Source organism: Rhodamnia argentea, chromosome 6 (genome assembly GCF_020921035.1).
Source record: "Rhodamnia argentea isolate NSW1041297 chromosome 6, ASM2092103v1, whole genome shotgun sequence".
Classification (NCBI taxonomy): Eukaryota; Viridiplantae; Streptophyta; class Magnoliopsida; order Myrtales; family Myrtaceae; genus Rhodamnia; species Rhodamnia argentea.
The window spans coordinates 5,306,633-5,329,700 of record NC_063155.1 but is presented as its reverse complement, the minus strand read 5'-3'; the positions used below and the strand labels follow the sequence as shown (position 1 = coordinate 5,329,700).

The window sequence follows — 23,068 nt, the reverse complement described above, 5'->3', positions numbered from 1 at the left end:
TAAATCTATGGCGTCCTTATTATTTCTTGTTTATTTCTCTGGTGATTTTGCATCGCCTTATTTGCAAGATCCGTTACGAAATACAAAACGTGGCCTAGCTAATCTCCGATTAGCTGTGCGAAGATATTTTCCCCATTTTAGTTGTTTGGCACTGTTTAGGAGAATTAATTAATATAATATTTTCATGATCAACAAAAAGTAATCGTATTTGCAACTCTAGGACAGAATTGCTTTCAGTAACTATGTTGTAGGCCCTGCCTAGCCCAAAAAATTATACTATAATGAAGTGAATTGGTTAGATAACATCCTTATAACTTATTCAGGTCAATATTCAAATTGATTGTGCAGTCAAAATTAGAATTTTTTTTTTTTTGGTGAGGAGTCAAAATTAGAGTTGATCTTTCTTGTATTCAAATACCCACTCCATCCCTTAGACTACATTTTTAGCAGTCCTACATATTATTTATCCTGTGCTGCAAGGAGGGTGGATCAATCGAGGTGGTTACTCTCTGGATGTTGCTTTTGAGGATTCTGTGTTTGCTATAAGATATTCTTGTTCCGAGAAGTTCTTGACTTAGCATCAGTCGTGATCCATCCTTTGAAGTAAGTGTGCATCACGTCAATAGACATGTGACCTTACTGGTAAAGGGATTGGGGGTAAGGACATTAGTATCATGAGTGCGGCAATCGACTTCCGTGTTCTGCAAAAAGGCAGAGCAAAAGTCAAACAGTTGAGAGTTAGTGATAAGATAGAAAAAAAAAAAAAAAGTAAGCGTGCGCCATCACTGTGTAATAGTTGGGCTATAAAACTGGAGGCAAAAAAAGAAAGAAAGTCGATTAATTCCATTTATTAGCACTCGGTAAGGAATGAAAGCCTTTATTCATCTAATTGAAGGAATTCTCTTGATTAAGCTGCAAATTCGAATTAGATTGCGTTTTAGGTTGTTGGGTTCATTCTAGATTGTTAAACGGGGAAATCATCTCGTAATGAAATTTTAAAAGATAAGAACACTACAAATGTCATAATTATAATGCACGTTCGAGTGCTACAAACCACCTTTTGTCGCTATTGCCATGAACAATTGGCTGTGAAATCGATTTTGTTATCACCACGAAAGCAAATTTCGTGGCCAGAGGTTTCATTTTCAGCCAAGCAAATATCTTTTCGTTGTTAATTATGGTACTAAGAAATCACCCCGAAAATTTGCCAATGACTTGTGGCCATAAATGCTTCATATTGACACGGAAGTACTTTTCATTAAGAAAAATCATACCTTTAGCCACAAAAAAAACGTTGTTTCATGACGCAAGATCTCACCTATCGCCCCTAACACGGGGCCACAATAAAACTTTTCATGTCAAATAAATTTAACCTTTTGTCACGAAGAAGTTTTTCGTGGCGATAGGCAATATTCTTAGGCGACGCAACTAATTTTCGTGATTAAATATGGGACATATCGATGCGAAAATTTGGCCAAAGTCCCATCATTCACCATGAAAATGTTATCCATTGGTAAAAGTAAATCTATTTTACCCCGAAACATAAAACATATCAAATGATTCGTCATTGCGATTCGTCATCCGATCATCTTTTATTTTTGTTTTGGATGTTTTCGCAACTTGTCTCTATTTTCGTGAAATTGATCTTGATCACTTTACTTGTGACTCTGTTTCGATGCGGGTATTTGATAGAAATAGCTAGTTAATAAATTTTGTTTTGATTCTAGTTAGTTTGCAACGTCTTGGTTTTGCATTTGAATTCTGAAATTTTTTGTTAACAGTTTGGTCTGCGTCTAGGATTGCCGAGACCGGTTTCGGAACTGTTTCTAAGCCCGGGAATGGGCCGGAAGTCTAGATGGTTGTGCAACGGGGACATGCTATAAGGAATGATGTACTGAATAAAAATATCTAAATCTCCCAATTGTAACCTTAGGAATTAAATTCACGGTATGTACAATGTAATATCCCAACGTGTTACAAAAACGTTAATTCATGAGAACCCTAATTATCCTAATGTAGCAATTGTCATAATGAAAAGAAAATCTGAGATACTAATTTAACATGCGAAATGTGCAAATTTATTGATATGCTTAAAGATGCAAGAGCGCAATTAGACATGCAAATGTCAAACTTTTTATTTTATATGAAAAATATTCAAGATGCAATGTTCTCTATGGAGAATCCCCAACTAATCTAAACATGTCACTTATTAACCAAACCGCAATTGCGAATTTAGGCTCCAATTGTTTGTGAAAAATGACCGATTTTAAAAATATTTATAAAAAAATCACTTGTATCGCAAATGAAAGAACAGAAATATTTTCCTCGTTCACAAATATATTTGGATATAAACTGTAGTTAATAACAAAAATATTTTTATTGATTGATTATTTAAATCGATACAAGCAATTATTTTTTAAAAAATATTTTTTAAATAATTTATTTTCCACGAAACAAACGCACTTTTAAAATGTAAATCTAGCATGTCAAGAAGATAGTATAGTCCTCATCGCTTTGCCTAATCAAGGACTTCCAAATGCCTGCTTCTAAGGGAAAATTTGCCAAAAGGCGACCGATCAGAAAGCAAGGTGTTCAGAGATTAGAGTTTTGACTGTTACGGTAGTGAAAATGGAAACTTCGATGTGCTGATGTGACTTTCATTCGGCTCCGTGTTTGATTCGGCCCTTAGTTATACGTTTCCTATGTTGACGTGGACACTTATGGGGAAAATTGTTGCCCACGTTAGCGAAAACTAATGATTGTGAGGCCCGTAGTCTTCCACATCTCTCTCTCCCTCGACAGCCATGGCTGCTCTTTAAGCACCATCAACGCCATTGCAGACTCAGTTTGCAGATTAAGACCCAAGTAAGAGAGCGGCGGCTTCATTGAACAAGGAGAAGAAACGACGAAGAAGAAGGAAAAAGAGAAACGAAAGAAAAGAGAACAAAGAAGAGGTTATTTTTGCTTATATGGCAAAAAATAAAATGACGTGGAGGTTCATGTCATCAATTTGACCTATCATGTAAATCATCCCAACAAAAAACCAAGTGACAGAACATTCAATTTAGCGGGGGCATAGCATTGACCACAATTCAAAAAGTTGCGATCCTTGATTGAATATTCAATAAATACAAATATTTGATTGTCAAACAGACAAAAATTTTAGGTTCTCGGGGTCAAATTATCTTTATATCTTTTTGGGGCTTCGCTAGCAGTTAATTTTTTGGTTATTATGAGAATAATAGTATGTTGTAGATCACAAATTTTTGAATGAGTGGATCCCACAATAATCATTAACTAATTATTTTTTTGTTAGACCCAAAACATATCGTTACCGTCATTCAAAAACTATCATATAATCAATTCTATTTTTATTTTTTATTTGTTTTTGTGTGTTGCTTAAGACTGCACTTGCGACATAGGAGAGGACGAATGGTGGGGTCCGGAAATTTTGGTAGCACTTGTCTATCCCGTTGACAAACGAATGCCGACCAAGGCCGTGAAGGGCGGGGTGAGTGGGGTACATGATTTGCCGAGGGCGAGCGCGAAGGCATCTTTGCCTCCATGGTTGTGGCCGGCAAGGTCGAACTTTGCAAGGTGTGACCAGACTTGGGGTGGTAGGACTGGGGCGACGCCATGGGACAACTATTTCGTGGTCGAAGTTGTGGCGTGATCTCACCGGTGCTTGTTGGCCCCGAACAGGTGTAAAGCTGTGACATCCCGTAATCCGGCTCGTTTTGAAGCCTTGAATAAATGAAAAGTCTCATCGATGTACTTCGATCGAATCTCACTCGGAACCGATCCCTCTCGAGTATACTAACCAAATGGGAATGGCTAGCTAGGAAAATCAAGTACGTGGATCTAAGAACTTGGTCACGGACTGACTCTTTGCCATGAAAATTGTCGAGGGAATATTTTGAACCAATATAGGCCGATCCTAGAATAATTAAGGAACGATTTGGATAATACCCAACGCTTGGATCACGGGTGATTCCGTTCGACCTCGTGTGGGTTCCAAACGTCCCCGAATTATTTTCTAACAATCGTGTCCATCGGGACTAGTGATTGACCCTCGCAATTGATTGACAACCAAGGTCGCCATGGCTCGAGTAATTCTTAAACGTGATTTCAATCACGGGTCGATACGCGTAACTCCTAAAAGCCGCCCGTTAGTTTGAGATACGCTGAAAATTCTATTGATCGAGATTGATCGCGAATCGAGCTTCAGAATTTGACGTCGGACCTTCAGGGGTTTCAATAAATAAAAATTTTGGACGTTTCCTCATCCTGTGTGCAATTCCTTCGCGGTTCGCCCCAAGAGGTTCAGGAAAAGTAGATTTGGACTGGATATGGGAAAGGACCCATTTGCCCTCGAAAAATACCCCATTTTTCACCTGGAACGAAGGGTATTTTGGTCATTTCCCCTTTTGGCCGAGATTGACTAGTCTTGTGGGGAGGAAATTATTTTTTTTTCCCTCTTGACTTTGTTGACCCAATTAATTACTCTCAACTTATATTATTTATTATTAGGTCTTCTTCCTCCTCATTATTTTCAAGAACCCACTCTCTCTCTAGCTCACTTTCTCTCTACCTCATACTCCCTTGGCCGAACTCTCTCTCTCACACCCGCCATTGCCGAAAATTCTTCAAGCCTTCTTTGGTGTCGCTTTGGAGCCCTTGGAGTTGCTAGATCGTCGCCGAGTCGCCGGCCGTGCAAGGATCGCCGGAATCGCCGCTTGGTTCAGGCTTTTCCTCAACCGTTCAACAGAGGTTTTTGCGAGTTTTTGAGATAGGATTGTTTCTAAACCTAAATTAGGTGACTAGGCTGCTAAAAGACCATGAAATTGTGAAGTTTTGATGAAGAAATTGGTGTATTTGAGGGTGGTATTGCTGCTGGCCGAAAATTGCAGAAATGGAGGAGAGATATACTTGTTCTTGCAATGAATAGTAATTGCAAGAGGATATTTGTTTGGTCAAAGTTTGACCATGGTTACTCTACCAACCCTAGTTACTTTTTGTTCAACTATGGTTGCTTTATACTATTTATTAATCATGGTTAGGTTAGTATTTGACTCTAGTTAGTTTTTGAACCATAGTTAGTTAATATGTTAACTAGGGTTACTTTTATGTGACATAAAGTTGTTATGCCATGGTGCCCATTTAAATGTGGCATGATTACTATAGTTTAGTACTATAGTAGAATTATTTTATATGTTAGAAAATTATTATTGTTCGGCCGTGATAAATTTCCACGTTAGTATAATTATAATGGCACGTGATTTATAAATTACTACGTTAGTATAATATGGTCGCATGGCGTGGATTGGATACTATGGTAGTATTAATTGTTCGGGTAGTCTGGATTAATATTTGGATTAGTGTGAATTAATCGGGTGATCCCGAATTATTAATTCTCTAATGTGAGTGAATCACGTGATCCCGATCAATTCTGAGAAAATATGAGGGTCATATTCAATCAAGTCGTCTAAGGCCAAAGTGAGCCGTATTCGTCCGATTGTCTGAGACCGAGGAAATGTGATGGTCGTATTTAATCAAGTCGTCTGAGGCCAAAGGGAGCCGTATTCGTCCGATTGTCCGAGACCGAGAAAGTAAGAAAGTCGTGTTCAATTAAGTCGTCCGAGACCAAAGTGAGTCGTGTTCGACTAATTGTCCGAGACTTGATCCGGTCGTGTTCCTATGTGTCCGAGACCGAGATCCGTGGGTCGTATTCCTATGTGTCTAAGACCCGGGTATATATATAGAGCCGTGTTCCATAAAGGTCTGAAGCTCAATGTTATGAATTTATTTGATGGCGGTGGAGTGACGTGGAATATTTTGGAATGACGTGGAATATTTTTGGAGTAACGTGGAATATTCTGGAGTGATGTGGAATATTTTTGGAGTAACGTGGAATATTCTGGAGTAACGTGGAATATTTTGGAGCAGCGTGGAAAATTTTCGGGGCAACGTGGAATATTCTGGAGTAGCATGGAATATTTTCGGAGTAACATAGAAATTTTCGGGGTAATGTGGATATTTATATTATGGCTGGATGTGTTAAAAACGGGCCTCGGAGTACGTAGAATATTTTATTGTCGGACTGAGGCGTGGAACGCCGAGATGGGAGTAACGTAGAATATTTGAGAAGGTGTGAGAATTTTCGGAGAAAGAGTGAAATTTTCTGGAATTTAATTGGGGAATTTTTGGGTAAGAAAGAAAGAGTTGTTGGAAATTGTTGCTCGCCTAGATTGTGTCTAGAGGCATTAGCGACCTGATCTAGGATTATAGATTTTCCTACTGAGATTTTATCTCACCCCGTCGTGGGTTCGTTGTTTTTTTCAGACCTTCCGCCTCAGCCATGAGCGTTCCGCCCCCGAAGTTCGGGATTCCCCGGGACATGGATACGCAAATGACAGAGTATCCTGTCGGGGGAAAATCAAGTTTATTATAGATATGCAACTATAGTTTGGGTAGATACCGGAGAGCTATATTGGAAGCCTTAGACCTACGTGGCATGGACTTATCGCCTCGGGGACCCGACCACGGGACCATTGAGAGGTTTCGATGTTCCCTTTAATGGAGTCGGGGAGTACGATCCTGCGAATGCTGCACCCCCGGATGGAGAGGTGGTGAACCCCGATGCTGCACCTGAAGTTTTGGCGCCCGACCCCGTAGCCGTGGTACTTGCAGAAGTAGATGGTGAAGTTATAGAGCCTTCGGATGCCGATCGGTCTCCAGAGTTAGATGAGGCCGAGCTGGCAGCCCGATATGGGTTTGTGCTGGGTAGCGAGGACGAGGACGAGGATTAGATGGTTGGCCTCATAGTTTTTGTGGCGTGTTGTATTTTGGTTGTATAACGGGCTTCGACCACGTGTCTTTTGTTATAGGTGGTCACGGGCTTGTACAGTGGCCCCTGAAGCCTTAGGTTGACAATTTGTAACAACTATGTATATATGTACATATGTGTGTTTTTACCATCCCAAGTTATCGTAGTTTTGTTGGTTTTCTGTACGGGGATTGTTGTTGCTTCCGCATGTGTTGTTTAATTTTGTTGGCCCGAGGATCCCGGAGAACCGTACGCAAGCGAGGCCAAGTGGGATGTCGACGGTTCGTAAGGTTCGGGTCGTGACATCCCCATTCGGAGTGGTATCAGAGCAAGGTCAGCTCGATCCAAGTTTGGAAGAGTTATGGAGTGATAAGGAGCGATGACTTTGGGATGGTTAGGCAGAGAGACCCTAGGTATCTACGCGAGCTAATCGCGTTATGCAAGGCATTTGAATATGCGCCCGTGATTTACTTGATTGACTACCGTCGTGATGAGTGCTTGGTTTTGTTGTTGAATCATTCTTCCAGAAATGATTATTAGCTTTGAGCTAATTGTTGTGTTAAGCATTGTGAGACTGCTAGACCGAGTAGATGGTTAGGTCTCTAATTCCTTGGTGGAATTATTTTGGTTCAGGTGTTGTGAAGAAAGTTGATAGAAATGGAAAATCAAGGTAGAGGTTCCAGAGGAGGTTCCAGAGGGAGTTCTAGAGGAGCATCTAGAGGAGGTTCTAGGGGAGCCTCTAGTTCGAGAACTACGATTAGGGAAGATCCGAGAGTAGATGGAGTCCTTAGGGCTCTTGAAGAGATAGGAAATCTCATGGGTAAGCGGACTCGAGAACGAGCCGCCGCTATTGCCCAAGCCGCCGAGGGTGCTGTTGCTTCTTCTGTTGTTGCTGCCCATGGGGGCAATGTTAATTAGGAGAATGATAATGGGAATAGACAGATGCATCGGTTGGTAGAGAAGTTCTTGAAGTTGAAACCGGCAAGGTTTACCGGGAAAGGTGACCCGGAAGCCGCACCTCGTTGGATAGAGGATCCGGAGAAAGCATTCGAGGTATTGGGTTGCACCGAAGGGGAGAAAATAACCCCGGCAGTGTATCGCCTTCAAGACACGGCCGGTGATTGGTGGAAGGCCACCAAGGGAAGAGTTTTTCCAGAGGGTGTAGCGTTGAATTGGACCGTCTTCACGGAAGTCTTTAATGGGAAATATTTTTCAAAGACCGCTCGGGAGCAGAAGATGTTAGAATTTCAGCAGCTTCGCGAGAACCGGATGACGATAGATCGGTATGAGGCTGAGTTCTCGAGACTGTCAAAGTATGCACCAAGGATGGTAGAGAATCCGCTAGATAGAGCGAGAAGGTTCCGGGATGGATTGAGGCCGGAACTTCGCGATCGATTGATCCCGCTGAACCCGAGAGATTATAACGAGTTATATGAGCGGGGTTAGATGGTGGAGCGAGACATGAAAGAGAGGGCTGCCGCATCTGGATCGCGGTTCATGCCGATCCGGGACAACCATCGGTTTGGCAAAAGGCCCATGATGGGAAATAGGCGTTTTGTCCCTCTAGTCAGAAGAAATAATGGGAAACCGGTGTATCAGTCCAACCAGAACCGCCGATTACGTGGCGGGAGGCACGGGAACGGGTCTTGCCCGAATAGGACGGGGGCATGCTTCAAATGTGAAAAATTTGATCATCATGTAAGGAGTTGCCCGGAGCTATCCCCGTAACAACGATTTCAACCCCAAAGACCCCGTGCGAGGCCTCAGATTAGAGCCGCTCCACGGAATAACCAGAACAAACCGCCAGCGCAAGGGAGAGTGTATGCGGTGGCGCGCAATGAGGCAGAGAATGCGCCCGGCGTGATCACAGGTACGGTCTCCTTATGTGATCATGCTGCATATGCTTTATTTGATTTTGGAGCATCCCATTCATTTGTATATGCTCAATTTGTGGAGTTAGTCGGGATTGAGTTAAAACTGCTAGAAGTAATGTTGCACGTAACTACGCCCTTAAAAGATAAAGTATTGGTTACCTTAGGGTGTACTGGATGTAAGATAGTCATTGGTGGTAGAGAAGAATTAATAGACCTAGCAGTTTTGACTATGCATGATTATGACGTGATAATTGGAATGGATTGGTCGGGAAAGCAAAGAGCTGTTTTTGATTGTAGTAGCGGGGTGATCCAATTTAATCCTATTGATCATCCTAGATTTGATTTTGTGGGAAGTCGAGGAGGAATCTCGATTCCCTCGATCTCACACCTGGAAGTGACTAAGTTGTTAAATGAAGGATGCCAAGGATATTTGGCTGCGGTAGTGGATTCGTCGATTGAAGGACCGAGACTAGAGGATATAGCCGTGGTGCGCGATTATCCCGATGTCTTTCCTCAAGAATTGCCGGGATTGCCACCCGAAAGAGAAGTAGAATTTGTGATCGAGTTAGCACCAGGGACAGAACCAATTTCCAAGGCACCCTACAGAATGTCCCTCTCAAAGTTGAAGGAATTGAAGGTTCAGATGCAAGAATTGCTGGATAAATGATTTATCTGCTCTAGCGCATCGCCTTGGGGAGCGCCGGTATTGTTTGTAAGGAAAAAGGATGGGTCATTGCGATTATGCATTGACTACCGGCGATTGAATCAAGTGACCATTAAGAACAAGTATCCATTGCCAAGAATAGATGACTTGTTCGATTAACTGGAAGGTGCTTCAGTATTTTCTAAGATCGATTTGAGGACGGGCTACCACTAGTTGAGGATCAAGAAAGAGGACATACCGAAGACCGCTTTCCGTACCGGATATGGGCATTATGAGTTCACAATCATGCCTTTTGGATTGACCAATGCCCCGGCTGCCTTTATGGATATGATGCATCGGATGTTCGGAGAATTCTTGGATCGGTTTGTCATCGTATTTATCGATGATATTCTGGTGTACTCGAGGAGTTTGGAGGAACATGAACATCATCCGAGCATCATTCTCCGGACCTTAAGAGAACACGCTCTTTATGCCAAATTTAGCAAGTGTGAATTTTGGCTCGACCGGGTAGCATTTCTTGGACACATCATCTCGGGTAATGGAATCTCGGTAGACCCGGCGAAAATAGAGACTGTGGTGAATTGGCCAAGACCGACGTCGATCACGGAGGTTCGAAGTTTTCTAGGTCCGGCGGGATATTATAGACGGTTCGTAGAAAAGTTCTCTTCGATAGCTATACCATTGACGCAGCTAACGAAGAAGGAAACTCGCTTTGAATGGACAGATAAGTGCGAGAGGAGTTTCCAAGAACTGAAACATAGGTTGACGACGGCACTAGTTTTGACGATACCATCGGGTCCTGGAGGATTTGAGATTTATAGCGATGCTTCGCTAAAAGGACTCGGATGTGTATTAATGCAACATGGCGGGGTGGTCGCGTATGCGTCGCGACAGTTGAGGCCTCATGAGCAGAACTATCCAACGCATGATTTAGAACTTGCGGCAATAGTTTTTGCGCTGAAGATTTGGAGGCATTATCTGTGGGGAGAAAAGTTTTAGATTTACACGGATCATCAGAATTTAAAGTATTTATTCTCCCGAAAAGAGCTGAATATGAGGCAGCGCCGTTGGATGGAGTTATTGAAAGACTATGATTGTGATATTTTATATCACCCCGGAAAAGCGAATAAAGTAGCGGATGCTCTTACTCGAAAGTCGAGTATGGCGCATTTATTAGTTAAAGAATGGACTTTACTTGAAAAGTTGAGAGATTCGGAGTTTAAGTTGGAAGTTTGCAATCTCTCAAGTCTACTGGCAACTCTAAGGATTGAGCCGGAGATTCAGGCGATGATTAAAGCGTTGCGGTTAATGGACCCCGACATTCAGAAAATTTTGGAGATGGATGCCACCAAGAGGAAACCCGAGTTTCAAGTGGCCGAGGACGGAATCTTGAAATTCCGTGGACGTCTGTGTGTTCCTAACGATGAGGAGCTCAAGGAAAAGATTTTGTCAGAAGCACATCGGAGTAGTTATAGTGTGCATCTAGGCGGTACTAAAATGTATCAGAATCTGCGCCAACATTACTGGTGGAATGGAATGAAAGTCGACGTGGCCAAGCATGTAGCTAAGTGTTTGACGTGCCAGCAAGTGAAGGTACAACATTGCAAGCCTGGAGGTTTGCTTCGACCACTGGAGATTCCCGAGTGGAAATGGGAACACGTTACCATGGACTTTGTCATGGGATTACCGAGGAGCCAGAGAGGGCACGATTCAATTTGGGTAGTTGTGGACAGATTGACTAAGTCCGCACATTTTTTGGCAGTGCGAAAGGATTTCGCAATGGAAAGGTATGCTGAGTTGTATATGTGCCAAATAGTTCGACCGCATGGAGTGCCGGTAACCATTACGTCAGATAGAGATCCTAAATTCATTGCGACTTTACGGAAAAGTCTTCAGAACGCGATGGGAACTCAAGTGCGGTTTAGCACCGCCTATCACCCTCGGACAGACGGACAATCAGAAAGAACAATTCAGACTCTTGAAGATATGTTGAGAGCATGCGTGATAGATTTTAAAGGGGGCTGGGAAGAACAGCTACATTTAGTAGAATTTGCCTACAACAATAGCTTCCAGCAAAGTATTTGAATGGCACCGTTTAAAGTGTTGTACGGCAGAGCTTGCGGAACTCCGGTTTGTTGGGATGGAGTTGGTGAGAGAAGCATAACGGGACCAGAACTGGTTCAGCAATCCGTTGAGGCGGTGAAAGTGATCAGAGAGAGGCTAAAGACCGCCCAGAGTCGTCAGAAGAGTTATGCGGACAGACGACGTAGACCGTTGGAATTCTAGGTGGGAGATCATGTCTTCCTTAAGGTGTCGCCGATGAGAGGCTTATCTCGGTTTGGAAAAAAGGGAAAATTAAGTCCGAGGTACGTAGGCCCATTTGAAATCCTGGAACGGATTGGGACGTTGGCTTATCGACTTGCCTTGCTACCAAATTTGTCCCAAGTCCATAATGTTTTCCACGTGTCTATGTTGAGGAAATACGAACCGAACCCAACGCACGTCCCGGATCATGAAGTTGTGGAAGTGGATGAAAGAGTATCCTACGTGGAGAGGCCGGTGCGAATAGAAGACGAAAAGGAACAAGTTCTATGGAACAAGACAATTCCACTGGTGAAGGTCGTATGGGAACATCATGGAACGGAAGGGGCAACTTGGGAAAATGAAGAAACGATGAGGCAACCGCACCCCCATTTGTTTGAATAGATAAGTTTTGTTGTAAATTTCGAGGACGAAATTTTTGTAAGGAGGGAAGAATTGTGACATCCCGTAATCCGGCTCGTTTTGAAGCCTTGAATAAATGAAAAGTCTCATCGATGTACTTCGGTCGAATCTCACTCGGACCTGATCCCTCTCGAGTATACTAACCAAATGGGAATGGCTAGCTAGGAAAATCAAATACGTTGATCTAAGAACTTGGTCATGGACTGACTCTTTGGCCATGAAAATTGTCGAGGAATATTTTGAACCAATATAGGCCGATCCTAGAATAATTAAGGAACGATTTGGATAATACCCAACGCTTGGATCACGGGTGATTCCGTTCGACCTCGTGTGGGTTCCAAACGTCCCCGAATTATTTTCTAACGATCGTGTCCATCGGGACTAGTGATTGACCATCGCAATTGATTGACAACCAAGGTCGCCATGGCTCGAGTAATTCTTAAACGTGATTTTAATTACGGATTGATACGCATAACTCCTAAAAGCCGCCCGTTAGTTTGAGATACGCTGAAAATTCTATTGATCGAGATTGATCGCGAATCGAGCTTCGGAATTTGACGTCGGACCTTCAGAGGTTTCAATAAATAAAAATTTTGGACGTTTCCTCATCTTGTGTGCAATTCCTTCGCGGTTTGCCCCAAGAGGTTCAGGAAAAGTAGATTTGGACTGGTTATGGGAAAGGACCCATTTGCCCTCGAAAAATACCCCATTTTTCACTTGGAACGAAGGGTATTTTGGTCATTTCCCCTTTTGGCCGAGATTGACTAGTCTTGTGGGGAGGAAATTATTTTTTTTTCCTCTTGACTTTGTTGACCCAATTAATTACTCTCAACTTATATTATTTATTATTAGGTCTTCTTCCTCCTCATTATTTTCAAGAACCCACTCTCTCTCTAGCTCACTTTCTCTCTACCTCATACTCCCTCGGCCGAACTCTCTCTCTCACACCCGCCATTGCCGAAAATTCTTCAAGCCTTCTTTGGTGTCGCTTTGGAGCCCTTGGAGTTGCTAGATCGTCGCCGAGTCGCCGGCCGTGCAAGGATCGCCGGAATCGCCGCTTGGTTCGGGCTTTTCCTCAACCGTTCAATGGAGGTAGGTGACTAGGCTGCTAAAAGACCATGAAATTGTGAAGTTTTGATGAAGAAATTGGTGAATTTGAGGGTGGTATTGCTGCTGGCCGAAAATTGCAGAAATGGAGGAGAGATATGCTTGTTCTTGCAATGAATAGTAATTGCAAGAGGATATTTGTTTGGTCAAAGTTTGACCATGGTTATTCTACCAACCCTAGTTACTTTTTGTTCAACTATGGTTGCTTTATGCTATTTATTAATCATGGTTAGGTTAGTATTTGACTCTAGTTAGTTTTTGAACCATGGTTAGTTAATATGTTAACTAAGGTTACTTTTATGTGACATAAAGTTGTTATGCCATGATGCCCATTTAAATGTGGCATGATTACTATAGTTTAGTACTATAGTAGAATTATTTTATATGTTAGAAAATTATTATTGTTCGGCCGTGATAAATTTCCACGTTAGTATAATTATAATGGCACGTGATTTATAAATTACTACGTTAGTATAATATGGTCGTATGGCGTGGATTGGATACTATGGTAGTATTAATTGTTCGGGTAGTCTGGATTAATATTTGGATTAGTGTGAATTAATCGGGTGATCCCGAATTATTAATTCTCTAACGTGAGTGAATCACGTGATCCCGATCTATTCCGAGAAAATATGAGGGTCGTATTCAATCAAATCGTCTAAGGCCAAAGTGAGTCGTATTCGTCTGATTGTCCGAGACCGAGGAAATGTGATGGTCGTATTCAATCAGGTCGTCTGAGGCCAAAGTGAGCCGTATTCGTCTGATTGTCCGAGACCGAGAAAGTAAGAAAGTCGTGTTCAATTAAGTCGTCCGAGACCAAAGTGAGTCGTGTTCGACTAATTGTCCGAGACTTGATCCGGTCGTGTTCCTATGTGTCCGAAACCGAGATCCGTGGGTCGTATTCCTATGTGTCTGAGGCCCGGGTATATATATAGAGCCGTGTTCCATAAAGGTCCGAGGCTCAATGTTATGAACTTATTTGATGGCAGTGGAGTGACGTGAAATATTTTGGAATGACGTGGAATATTTTTGGAGTAACGTGGAATATTCGGGAGTGATGTGGAATATTTTTGGAGTAACGTGGAATATTCTGGAGTAACGTGAAATATTCTGGAGCAGCGTAGAAAATTTTCGGGGCAACGTGGAATATTCTGGAGTAGCATGGAATATTTTCGGAGCAACGTAGAAATTTTCGGGGTAATGTGGATATTTATATTATGGCCGGATGTGTTAAAAATGGGCCCCGGAGTACGTAGAATATTTTATTGTCGGACCGAGGCGTGGAACGCTGATACGGGAGTAACGTAGAACATTTGAGAAGGTGTGAGAATTTTCGGAGAAAAAGTGGAATTTTCTGGAATTTAATTGGGGAATTTTTGGGTAAGAAAGAAAGAGTTGTTGGAAATTGTTGTTCGCCTAGATTGTGTCCGGAGGCACTAGCGACTTGATCTAGGATTATAGATTTTCCTACTGAGATTTTATCTCACCCCGTCGTGGGTTCGTTGTTTTTTTCAGACCTTCCGCCTCAGCCATGAGCGTTCCGCCCCCGAAGTTCGGGATTCCCCGGTACATGGATACGCAAGTGACAGAGTATCCTGTCGGGGAAATTCAAGTTTATTATAGATATGCAACTACAGTTTGGGTAGATACCGGAGAGCTATATTGGAAGCCTCGGACCTACGTGGCATGAACTTATCGCCTCGGGGACTCGACCACGGGACCATTGAGAGGTTTCGATGTTCCCTTTAATGGAGTCGGAGAGTACGATCCTGCGAATGCTGCACCCCTGGATGGAGAGGTGGTGAACCCCGATGCTGCACCTGAAGTTTTGGCGCCCGACCCCGTAGCTGTGGTACCTGCAGAAGCAGATGGTGAAGTTATGGAGCCTTCGGATGCCGATCGGTCTCCAGAGTTAGATGAGGCCAAGCTGGCAGCCCGATATGGGTTTGTGCTGGGTAGCGAAGACGAGGACGAGGATTAGATGGTTGGCCTCATAGTTTTTGTGGCGTGTTGTATTTTGGTTGTATAGCGGGCTTCGACCACGTGTCTTTTGTTATAGGTGGTCACGGGCTTGTACAGTGGCCCCCGAAGCCTTAGGTTGACAGTTTGTAACAACTATGTATATATGTACATATGTGTGTTTTTACCATCCCAAGTTATCGTAGTTTTGTTGGTTTTCTGTACGGGGATTGTTGTTGCTTCCGCATGTGTTGTTTAATTTTGCTGGCCCGAGGATCCTGGAGAACCGTACGCAAGCGAGGCCGGGTGGGATGTCGATGGTTCGTAAGGTTCGGGTCGTGACAAAAGCTGTTGCAGATGATAAACTTGTTTTGATGAGTGAAATCCATTAGGTTTATCCGAAATATTATGCTTCCTTTGTCGTCAATTATGACGAGATAGTATGTGACGAATCTATCGTATGACAGTAACACGTGATATAACCGACCAATCAAAATTGAGATGCAAATGCACACTATACCAATTATGATGAGACTCGTAGCAAATAAATAATTATGATTAGTTGCACAACAAATCACGTCATTACTGCCATGTGACATATTCTTTATGTAAATTATTATGTCTTGATCTAGGCCCGGGTCATGTATATTTGGCAAATGAGTGAATTGTGTTGGGCATAAATTATATATATGAATGTGAATCAAATTAACCTGCTAACTAATATGCACTCATTTTTATTGAATACATAACATGCGTTTCAAACCCGACCCGACTGGAAACTAATCCGACTCTACCCACTCAAATAATCCACTTAGGGTGGCACTACAACCATTATTCCACATTTATAGTTGTTCAATGCCTCTATCCCTTCCTTCACTGCCACCACTTTGTTGTCATGGAAAGTTTAGAAAACTTTAATAAATAAATTGGGAATGAACTTTAAATTTGGAGTTTTTTTTTAAGGAATTAAGCCTTCGTATCCGACCCAACTCGCACCTAATCGAAGCCAATCAACTCATATGTCCCATATCCTAGGGTGCATTAATCAAGTCGCCGCAACCATTACTCCACATCTATCGGTTGATACCACCTCTGTGCCTTCACTGCCGCCATTTGGGTGCCGTTAAAATTTCAGAAAACTTTAAAAGGTACATTTGAAAATCTTGGCAGATCAATAAACTATATCTAAAAATCCACATTAGTAAGTTACAATAAACCTAGAAAATAAAATAAAGAACAAGAAAGTTAAGGAAACAAATATGACAAATTCAAATTCGTGACAACCCTCAAATGAGAGTCGAGATCTTTGCCTGTCTTAGATTCTCAAAGCATCGTATGTGTCGCATTATTTGTTTTTAGTTTACTGTTCATTGTCTTCTACCTTCTTCCATCGTGTTCTGCGTCGTGTTGCCGATCTTCATATTCACCAAACTGGGCAGAACCTTCTCAGTTCTCACCACCAAGACTCAGAAACCACCGATTTTGTATTTTTATTGCTTTTTCCTTTTTTTTTTGTTTACTATTCATCCTCTTCTACCTTCTTCCATCTTCGTTTGCCTCGAAGAACCTTTCGGTAATTGAGGTTCCCGACGAAGGAGCATTCCATCTTCGCTTGCACGAGCTGGAGGTGCTTGGCCTTCGCGAACCTCGCGAACGACGAGCTCGGGTTCCACGCGACGAAGCTCGTGGGGCTCACGGACTTGACCTTCTTGAACTGATCGAAGAAGATTTGGGGACTTCGCTTGACGATTCGTTCGCGAGCGCGAAGCTGGGGAAGTTGAAGCCCTCGAAGATCGATTTGGCCATGAACGATTCGATGGCAAAGTGCTCGCAGGCTCGACGAATCGGATCGCCTCGTCGAGGTTCCAGTTTGCCGTCTCCATCTGGCGAACCATGGATTTCGCGAAGTCGCAGGAGCGTAGCGAAGGACTTGGACGTAGTGGGTCGGGGCTCAAAAACGAAAGCTTGAAGCTGTCGAGCAGAGGCGAGGCCGTCTTCAACGGCCGCGAGGAAGGGCTCGCCAGATCGGACGAAGGTTCGCCTCCACTACGCGTCAGTAAAGAATGGCAACTAAACGGTGGTTTTTGATTTTTTGGTGGTGAGAAGGTTCTACCCAGTTTGGTGAACATCAAGACCTATAACATGGTTCAGAACAAGATGGAAGAAGGTAGAACTAGAAGACGAAGAATAGTAAACTAAAAACAAGAAAAGAAAAAAAGAAAAAAGAAATTAAAAAATCAAATGACAAAAATATTCTTTGCTCACCCATTTTTTGAAATAAAGAGAACACTTCAGGCTTTTATTTGAAATAATATCTATTTTAAACTTTTATTTAAAAAAATAACGGGACTTCGAGCCTTCTTTTAAAAATTTTCCAAAAGTAAATAATCATGACTCATGATTAGATGTGTCAAAATAGGTTCAATACCCAATTTTGTTAACTCGTTTTTATGGTCAGGTCATAAATGAATCGGCTAAAATGTTAGAAATTTTTTTAAATCAAGTATTTTTTTTTTTTGGTTAAATAACTCTTGTACTTGCCAAAAGTGTACCAATGCACTCGAGTTGTAGTTTGGCGTAGTGAAAACCTAACAAATAATGACTCATGACCAAAGGTGTCAAAATGTGTTTTAAAACTCTTTTTTTTTTTGTAACTATTTTTGTTATATTCAGGTCATAAATGAGCCGGCTAAAATGTTAGAAACTGATTTAAATGGATCCAAGAAATAATTTTGTTTTGTCAAATCCAAGAAACAAATGGTTTAAGTATAAATGGGTCTAAATGGGTTGGAACGAACCCATTCCAAGCCCATTTTCGTTACAACATAATCATCCCATCTGAAAACAAGCCTCCTCATCCTCTCCCTCCTCTACATGTCTGATCCACATGCATGAGATCGAGCTTTGCCGATGGCTGTCACAACACTATTTGACGAGTCATGTTGAAGATGATCGGAATCTCACGGGATTGGTCTTTTCTCAGGAGAAATCGCAATCCGGATGAATGGATTTCTTAAGATAATTGATCACTCGTTATGGATCTAGATAAAGAAAAAGATGGAACCTTGAAGAGTGAATGAGCAAATCGGAGCTTCTTTTCTTTCTCCGGCTCCCCCAATCCCCCTGCTCCAGCAAGGCGTCAGCCGGGAGAGGAGGAGGTTCATGATGGTGGTGGTGGTGGCGCCATGAAAGGCACGGTGGCTGAGAAGTTTTGAGAGATGGTGGTGGAAATTGAGAGATAAAGACAGAGGAGGAGGAGCCGGTGAGGATGATGGTAAAACCAAACGATTCCACACTGGCTTGAATGCGTAGGCGTCGGGAGATCTATCAAGAAGCCAACGAAGAGAGAGAGAGAGAGAGAGAGAGAGAGAGAGAGTTGAGTTGGAGAAGACGATACCCCCTGAGATGAGGACAAATGAGCCATCACTCGGTTTTGAATTTGGGAATAGAGGGAGGGAGATAACGTAGACACGATATTCGAATTATACCCAATTTTTTTGATCTGAATTAATTATACCCAATTCAAGGGGTTGCTTTTGGATTTATTCAATCACTTTCAAAATAAATTTCTTTATCATCCAAGCGTTCTCCATGATCAACTTGTAAAACTCCGATTTGATCCGTAAGAAAATTAGGGATTTGTCTTTCCTTTTTTAAATATGCATTAATTTTTTTAAGGGTCTTTGTTAGTGTAATAGTCTTTGGTTATAATAACAATATATTGTGAGCCGCAAATTTTTAAAAGAGTGAAACCCCATAATATTTTTTAAGAAATAATTTTTTGTGTGTTCCAAAACAGATCGTTAGCCATATAGATACATAAAACCTGTTACATAATCAATTCTTAGTTATAAGTTGACTAATCTAATGCTTCGCTTGTTTGGTAGAAAATTTGCCATTTCTAAAAAATATTTCTCAAGAAGAAATGGCCAATAATATTTTTTAGTATTTGGCTGAAATCTAAAAATGAGTTGTAAATTATTATTTGTCATTTGTAAAGGAAAACCTGCTTTGACTTTCCTAAATTGACATGCGCTATTCGAGCGCTAATGACAAACACAGGCAACTAGGGAACCGAGCCAAGATCTACAAAAGTTGGGCTCAAGACCCCTTAATGGACTCGGGCCCGAGTGTCGGGGATCTAACTCGATGGACTGGGGTCTCGATCATGAGCACATGGGTCCTAACTTGCCTCGATTGACCCTTGCCCAAGCTCCGGGGACCAGAGCCCGAGTCTCGCAAAATCAAGTATAGGTACGGGGGTCCCTAGCCTGGCCTCTATGGACCTAGGCCCGGCCTCTATGGACCTAGGCCCGGCCTTGATGAATTGGAGCCCGGGTTTCGGGGAGTCAAGGCACGGGCACGAGAGTCTCGAGCCCGGCTTAGCTAGACCCATTCTTCAAAGGCAATAATTTGAGGAGAAAAATTGTGAGGATTTGAATTTCAGATTGAGTCAGGTATGAATCGCCAAAATCTTTTTGTATAAAAATGAGGCAGGAAAGATAAAATAGATGTATTTGGGTCGGGCCCTTTTTGTCGACCTGATCCTATCCATCCGTTTTGACCTGCCTAATATGGAGAGAACCCATCTACGGTCCATGGGATGAAAAAGAAAGCAACAGGTTCGAAAGTGTTCCGGTTTTTCTTGGACTTTTTGTCACGTGTCGAAGTCAAATTCTGATCGCAACGACATAGGTGTCATCAAATCGTCATCATCGTCATCCATCAAAGAGACAAGAGAAGTCAACTGGGCCCGACTGCAGTAGGCAATGAAGGATGGTAAAAGACAGAATTGACAGAGGAAAGAAATCAACTTCGCGCGCGTCTTGGATACAAAGCTCTCTCTCTCTATCTTCTTTTGCATTTCGCGGGTATGGTTTAGTTATGAATCTGGTCAAGAACTGCCACAGAGAAAGGCACCGTCCAGATTCACTCCCTTCCCAAAGAAGAAGGAAAAAAAATGAATAAAGGATTCTCCATTCCAATCCGATTCACACCCATCGCGGCCACACGTCCCCTGCTCCTGAGTCCTGTCCAAATCCCCCAACCTTCCGTGGATCGCCACCATGGATGCGCAGAACCAAGAGCACAAGAGCTACTGGAGATGGAGCAAGCAAGACTTTTTCCCCGAGGAATCCTTCCTCAACTTCGCCTCCTACAGGAAAGCCCTCTCTCAGACCTGCCCTCGCCTCAGGGATCGCTTCCTCGAACGGTCCACTCAGTCCAAAGAGCTCGTCGAGCTCAAGAAGGAGAGCGAGAACGACATGAAACGCTGCCTCAACTGGTGGGACCTCATCTGGCTTTGCTTCGGCTCCGTCGTCGGGTCGGGCATCTTTGTCATCACAGGCCAGGAGGCCCACGACCACGCCGGCCCCGCCATCGTGCTCTCCTACGCCATCTCGGGCCTCTCTGCACTGCTCTCCGCCTTCTGCTACACGGAGTTCGCTGTCGAAATCCCCGCTGCAGGTGGGTCTTTCTCTTACTTGCGTATCGAACTGGGCGATTTCATTGCTTTCATTGCGGCCGGAAATATTCTTCTGGAGGCCATTGTGGGCGCGGCTGGCTTGGGTCGTTCTTGGACATCGTATTTCGGGAGCATGATCAAGAACGACCCTGATTTCTTTAGATTCCATGTCAAGGGCTTGGCCAAGGGGTTCAATCTTCTGGACCCGATGGCTGTTGGGGTGCTTGTGATCGCTAATAGCATTGCGATGGCTGGAACAAAGCAGGCCTCTTACTTGACTTGGATCAGTTCTGTGGTTAGTGCTGGGGTCATAGTGCTCGTTATGGCAATTGGGTTCTCTCACGGGCATGTGTCGAATTTAGTCCCCTTTTTCCCTCAAGGAGCAAGAGGGGTTTTTGCGGCCGCGGCGATCGTGTACTGGTCTTACACAGGGTTTGACATGGTCGCAACCATGGCCGAAGAGACCAAGAAGCCGTCCAGGGACATCCCAATCGGTTTGGCCGGTTCGATGACTGTGATCATCGTGATTTACTGTTTGATGGCTCTGGCACTGACCAAGATGCAGAAGTACACCGAAATTGATCGCAATGCGGCTTACTCTGTCGCTTTCTCGAGGATCGGCATGAAGTGGGCTAAGTATGTGGTCAGCATTTGTGCCATCAAGGGAATGACCACGAGTTTGCTGGTCGGGGCTCTTGGGCAAGCTCGGTATATGACTCAAATTGCCAGGGCTCATATGATCCCGCCCTGGTTCGCTCTTGTTCACCCGAAAACCGGCACTCCTATTAATGCCACTTTATCGATCACCGTGCTTAGTGCTGTTGTGGCATTCTTCTCTAGCCTGGATGTCTTGTCTAGCGTGTTCTCCATCAGTACGCTGTTAATTTTTATGCTTGTGGCTATAGCATTGCTGGTGAGACGGTATTATGTTGAGGGCGAGACACCGAAGAGCGACCTGCGCAAGTTTTTTGTTTCTCTGTTTGTTATAGTTGCTTCTTGCATTGGAGGGACAGCCGTTTGGGCCTCAAACACTGGAGGATGGATTGGTTATGTGATTGCTGCTATTTTTTGGTTCTTGGGCACTTTAGGAATGCAATTGCTGCCGCAGCGGCGTGCTCCACGGTTCTGGGGGGTTCCCCTGGTTCCATATTTGCCGTCGTTGTCAATTGGGATGAATATATTTTTGATTGGTTCACTGGGCTCTGAAGCTTTCTGGAGGTTCTTCATATGCACCGCGGTGATGATACTCTACTATCTGTTGGTTGGGCTTCACGCAACTTATGACTTGGCTCACCATATAGAACAGGAATCAAAAGTCGAAGATGGAAAGGAGAATGTGGATCATGGTTTGTCATAGGGGATCGTCTGGGATAGCCTTGGACACTGGACAGTACCATCCCCCTTCCAGTTTTGAAATTGCTGTTGGGTCGGATACTTTCGCAGGATCTGCAGATCGAGGCTTTGTTTGACATCAAATTTTCCTTTCGATTTTCGCAAATGTCATTTGAAATAATCTTTTATCTTCAGCCACAACACATCGTCTTACTTTGCTACTGCTGGGTATATACATGCTGACTGCAGAATTTGTCCTTCATCATTCTGTGAATTAGATTATATCTGCCTTTTCTTCTCTTGAGCATTCTGTTATTTTAAGGATTATCCGGAAGAGGTCTGTCCGTCCCCATTGGTTACAGAGTTTCATCATTAGCTAGTGCCTCTTGTGGCTTTTGAAAACTCTGGTCAGCTGGGTGCTCATTGCTGAGGATTTTTAAGACAAAAGTTGAATGATTTTGATTGAATTTGCTGCTCTTTTTGGTTTCAGAAGCTGGGGGCTATACCCCGAGAAATGCTGAAGAAAGTTCTAAGGACTTCTGTTAAGCCATGTTAAATAGAGGAATGCTATTGAAATGACAAACATGCCTTTGTGCCTTTTTCGGTCATTTATTTCTTTTGCTTCGGTAACATTTTGTTCGGTCCGGGTTCCAGTCTACAGCTCTCTCACCTGTACTGTTGAGCCGCACTTACAGTGGTATCAATTTACAGGGTATCTCGATGTACCGATCGGCATCATGAGGGCACCTGACATGATCCTTATACCATTACGACGAGTGCGCTAATTTACTGCGGTCTTGGCATTGTTCTGAATCTGAATGAGCGCATCACAAAAGGAAGCCATGTTAGAAATGCCTTTCTTTTGGTTGGCATGGAAGCTGCTCTCCATTTTTAGTGTCATCTGCAAAGCAGAATGTGTCTATTTCAGACTTTCAGAAGAAAGGATGATTTTTTCTAGTACATATGATTCTTACGATAATGATCTGCAACTGCTTCATCCCACAAAATCCTTATCTGAAATCATGGCTTCTCTGATAAACAACGAAGCTAACACAAGACGTTACCTATGGCCATGAGAGAGTCAGTACTCTATTATATGCACATGTTTTGCAGGCCTG

The 23,068-nt window shown here is 43.0% G+C and overlaps 2 protein-coding genes across 19 annotated transcripts in view; both read left to right on the top strand.

The window, feature by feature from the left end:
• LOC115743640 (ATP-binding cassette sub-family F member 3-like) overlaps positions 1 to 23,068 on the top strand; it is a 134,961-nt gene that overhangs the window by 31,067 nt on the left and 80,826 nt on the right. The gene's annotated exons all lie outside the window — the stretch shown is intronic.
• LOC115743655 (cationic amino acid transporter 8, vacuolar-like) lies at positions 20,168 to 22,245 on the top strand. The gene has a single exon (XM_030678537.2). The coding sequence runs from the start codon at positions 20,221 to 20,223 to the stop codon at positions 21,973 to 21,975; it is 1,755 nt and encodes a 584-aa protein (XP_030534397.1). The 5' UTR covers positions 20,168 to 20,220; the 3' UTR covers positions 21,976 to 22,245.

Coding starts and splice junctions, on each gene's coding strand:
- LOC115743655 (XM_030678537.2), top strand. CDS start 20,221: ATGGATGCGCAGAACCAAGAGCACAAGAGCTACTGGAGATGGAGCAAG.